The sequence below is a fragment of the Benincasa hispida genome, chromosome 8 (assembly GCF_009727055.1).
Source record: "Benincasa hispida cultivar B227 chromosome 8, ASM972705v1, whole genome shotgun sequence".
In the NCBI taxonomy this organism is placed as follows: Eukaryota; Viridiplantae; Streptophyta; class Magnoliopsida; order Cucurbitales; family Cucurbitaceae; genus Benincasa; species Benincasa hispida.
This window is the reverse complement of record NC_052356.1, coordinates 60730573-60734931: the sequence shown is the minus strand read 5'-3', so window position 1 is coordinate 60734931 and position 4359 is coordinate 60730573. Positions and strand designations below refer to the sequence as shown.

The 4359-nt window shown below is 32.9% G+C and overlaps 1 protein-coding gene across 1 annotated transcript; it reads right to left on the bottom strand.

The window, feature by feature from the left end:
* Window positions 1-202: 202 nt before the first annotated feature.
* On the bottom strand, window positions 203-2676 carry LOC120082556 (40S ribosomal protein S14-2-like). Its single transcript, XM_039037785.1, has 6 exons — window positions 2521-2676; window positions 1824-1949; window positions 1704-1749; window positions 1084-1169; window positions 748-877; window positions 203-583 (listed from the first exon to the last, which is right to left on the bottom strand). The coding sequence occupies exons 1-6, from the start codon at window positions 2521-2523 to the stop codon at window positions 516-518; spliced, it is 459 nt and encodes a 152-aa protein (XP_038893713.1). The 5' UTR covers window positions 2524-2676; the 3' UTR covers window positions 203-515.
* Window positions 2677-4359: the final 1683 nt, after the last annotated feature.

Genomic DNA, 4359 nt, shown 5'->3' with positions numbered 1-4359 from the left:
AAATATGAACAAATTTGATAATGGGAAAAAAAATCAACATTTATCAGATATGCTATATAATTTTACTTCTTTAGTTAGTACCCAAAAACTAATCATTAATAAATGAGTAATAAGTAAATAAATGAAAAGCTCTTGTTACTATAATCGTGAAATTACATTCCACCCATAATCATAGCTGTCCCACACAACAAAACACATCAGATTTTGAATTCAACTTGATATAGCCATCAGCCAAATCAACTCGACACAATACGTTAAATAAATCATGGGATTTGCAACATCGGACCACCATTCTTTCAATAATAATGTATTGATTTGTTAAACTAAAGCCAAAAATTCCTCTTTCATAGTCTCGGTTCTACAAAAAACAAAATCGAAGACGAAACATCCCTGACAAAACAATAATAAAAACCAAGTTGGAGTTCTGAAAAACTAAGGCAGCAAAGCTTAAGGAGCATCAGAACCATAGAGAAACCACTGACATAGCCCATAACAGGAGGAATCCAGGAGCAAGATTACAGCCTTCTTCCTCTTCTTCCACCCTTTCTGCGAGTGCTATCTGTTGGAATTGGAGTCACATCCTCTGGAACACATATCAAAAAAGGTGGATAAGAATTAGATTGACATCTATGAGAGCATGCGGTTAGATGCAGTTTAAAAGTTAAGTAGTGAATGTGCAACGTTTATGTATTGTGTGTGGGTGTATTTGATCTGAATTCATCGACGCTAGAGAGAAAAGCGAATCACCTATGCGTCCAATTCTCATTCCAGAACGAGCAAGAGCACGAAGTGCAGACTGGGCACCTGGGCCAGGTGTTTTGGTCTTGTTTCCTCCAGTAGCACGAAGTTTAATATGAAGGGCAGTAATACCGAGTTCCTGTTTTGTGAGAAATATGGCCACATAGAAGTAATGTTCAGTGACGATATGTAAAAAAAAACTGACGGACAGGACAAATGAAATAAGGAAAATGGGATTTTATAAGTTCCAAAGGAAACCTTCAGAGTCAGTCAAGCATAAAAGATTACGATCCATAAAAATGAGGGAAAGGGTGATTAAGAAATGATATTAAAAGGGAATATAACCTTGCATCTCTGAGAAACATCCTGTGCTGCAAGCATAGCTGCGTATGGGGAGGACTCATCCCTGTCAGCTTTCACCTTCATACCACCTACATTCATTAAAAAACGGAATTACACTTTCCAAATTCGACACTTTCCAAAAAAAAAACTAATAATAAGTAGTAGAAGAAGAAGAAGACGACAAAATATAGCATAACACTATTTTCAATAAAGGTCCACTTCCAAACCCAGATATACATGACAAAGGAGACATAAAAAGGGGCACTGACTCCCTCCACCCCCAAAAAAAAAAAAAATCTACAACCTCCACTCCATTAGAGAGTCCTGAAGTGAGGACAGACAGTTATAAACAATCTAATACCATACATCATATTAATTAATGCAAAAGCTCTTCCTACTTCATCGTGCAGATGAAGGTTGAAGTACTAAGCTGCTAGACCTTGAATTAATGGTTTTCAACAGTTTTTTACTAATGTTTACTTAGGTTGATTGATCAATGAAAATACATAGTGGTAGGAACAAAAACCAAGAAATGGAGAAGAAGAAATCCCAGATTTACAGTTTCAAGCATTTCAATTTACAAGTACCAAAAAAAAAGGCAGAAACATATTAAATTGATTCACCTGTAATGCGGACAAGAGTTTCCCTCCCAGAAAGATCCGTCACATGCTGCGATTGAAACAACAAAGTCATCATTCTGTTACCGAACGAGCAACCAAAATTATATACATCTTCCCACTTACAATAAATGTATCGTTAAATGAAGCAAAAATATGAGCCACCCCAAACACATGCTCGCCTTCCCTCACTGAAGGACCAAGAGTCACAGTTTCTTCCTTGGGTTCCCTGGTCTTCCTCCTTGAGCCAGACTATGGAATCCAGAACAAAAACAAAAGCAAAGTAAAGATTCCTATATTCAAGAGATTATAATATGCTGATAACTTTCTAACTTCACGCAAGCCACTAGGTAACCACTTAACGTTAAGAAGAACCATATAGCAAAAAACGCAAATAAACAAAAACCCAGAAATAATTATAGGTCTTCTCTGACTCTGCCGAACAAACAAAGTAGAAGTACACATTATAAACAAGAGACTGCAAAGCAAACAGCTTAAAAGCTCGAATTTACTCCCAACCTACTAAATCCAACCACTGACTGGAGCCCTAGATTTCAAAACAAGTAGAACAGTCTTCAGGCAAACCAAACAACGTAGCTTAATCCTGGATAATGAGGACGATACTCATATTTTGGATTTCATACTTCTCTATTTGCGTCAAATTCTGGAACCGAGGTGGGAAAATCTCAATATAACATTCAAGGTAACAGTTCTTCACAAATCAACACTAGAACAACCACCATTGACTTTGGTAATTGAAAAAACCAAGAACCGCAAATGAAGAAACCAACCAGGAAGCTAGAAACAGATTAGATCTACTCACCATGTTTACGAAAAGATGAGCGAAGTAGTTTCCGCTTTGTGGAGCTCTAGCGAGATTTTGCCGCCTGCTGAAATCCTTCGTGCAAGGAGAAGGGTAAATGACTGTCGGCCAAAATTTATATGAAGGGAGAATTAGGGTTTTTTCTTGGTGGGTCTTTAGCTGCGAGTTGATTTACCAAAATACCCTGCCGTTTATGCCATTAACCAATTGTAATCGTCCGTATATTAAAATACTAACCTAGGTTTAAAACGTTGATTGGGACGACGATGCCTTCCTTTTACAAAAATGTCATGAAAAATATCAATAAAAATGTGGATATTGATTAAAAAAAATTAACTAATAAACTAACATTTAACCCTTTTTAGGTAAGATAAAATGTTTATTACTTATGTCTATTTATGATAATGACATTTTTTTTATGTTACGTGGATATATTTTTTACGATATAATAAAAAAATTTATTCACTTTTTTATATTGGTGTAGGACTCAAATACGTAAAAATGTGGGAAAGTTAATACTCTAGTTATATCGTGTCGTGGAAATTTTTACTTAAATCTCCAGAAATATAAATAGTTTAACTAATATTATTGTTAAAAAAAAAAAAGCTAGAAGATTAGGAATTGATGAAATTTGGATAGATTTCTATCCCACGTGGATTCAAAATCTACCTGTAAATGACCATATCTTAATTTATACACTTAGATTTAATAAAATTCCTTTTTACTCAAAAAAAAAAAAAAAAAAAGTTATACCATGTCAGGGTTTGTCCTAAAGAAAAAAAAGCTAAACAAAAACTTGTTATTAGGATTATAATTAGAGAGAAATGTTATGAAGGGGAACTACATGTATAGACTATTTAACAACTCAATTTATACTAACTTTCCTATTATATAAGATTTTCAACTTTGTCGATGTTTTCTTTATTCCATCAAATTTTAGCTCTATCAATGATTTTGCTTATTGTAGCTCGAAATAAACGTAAGTTTATATATGTGGCCACTAAAATTACTTTGCAACTTATCAGTTATTAAATTTAACGTTTCAAGTTAAAATTTGGTCAATCTAAACTCACCAATAACAACTACTTATTGAAAACTTAATTGAAAGTTCATCCAAATTCTCAAGTGCCAAAAAGTATGATATAGGAATCACAGTGAGACAAGGTGGGGTCGGGAATGCACTTCCCACCCCTGCACCGCCCTATTTTCCGTTTCGAGAGATTGAAGTCAGGGTCGAGGAATTTCTGTTTGGAGATCGAGTCTCATAGGAGAAATTCTCATTTATTTATTATTTGTTAGTTATTTTTATTAATATTGCAAATAATTTTATATTAAAACCTGTATTATTGTTGTTCGGTTAACTAATTTTAAAAAATATTTAACGTTCTTATTATACTTAATCCAAAAAGGCAGATAAATATTAGTTAAATTATTTTAAATTATATGTATATAACTAACTAATACAGTAGTGTAAGAAATTTAAATATATGCATAGAATAGAAAATGTAATAGATAATAGGGTTGTTTTCAAATTTAGGAAAATATTTACAAATGTAGCAAAATTTCACTATTTATTTGCGATAGACTGTGATAGACATAAATAGTAGTCTATCGGGGTTTATCGCAAATATACTGTGATATTTTACTATTATTTATAAATATTTTTAGCAGTTTTGTCATTTAAAATAATTTTCCTAGCATTATTATATAATATAGTACAACTATATCCAAATGTGCATATATTGATAAATACGAGTATATATTTATGTATCTATTGCCATTGTAGGATAATACAATGCACATTATATATTTATCATTATGTGATGTAAATCAATACTC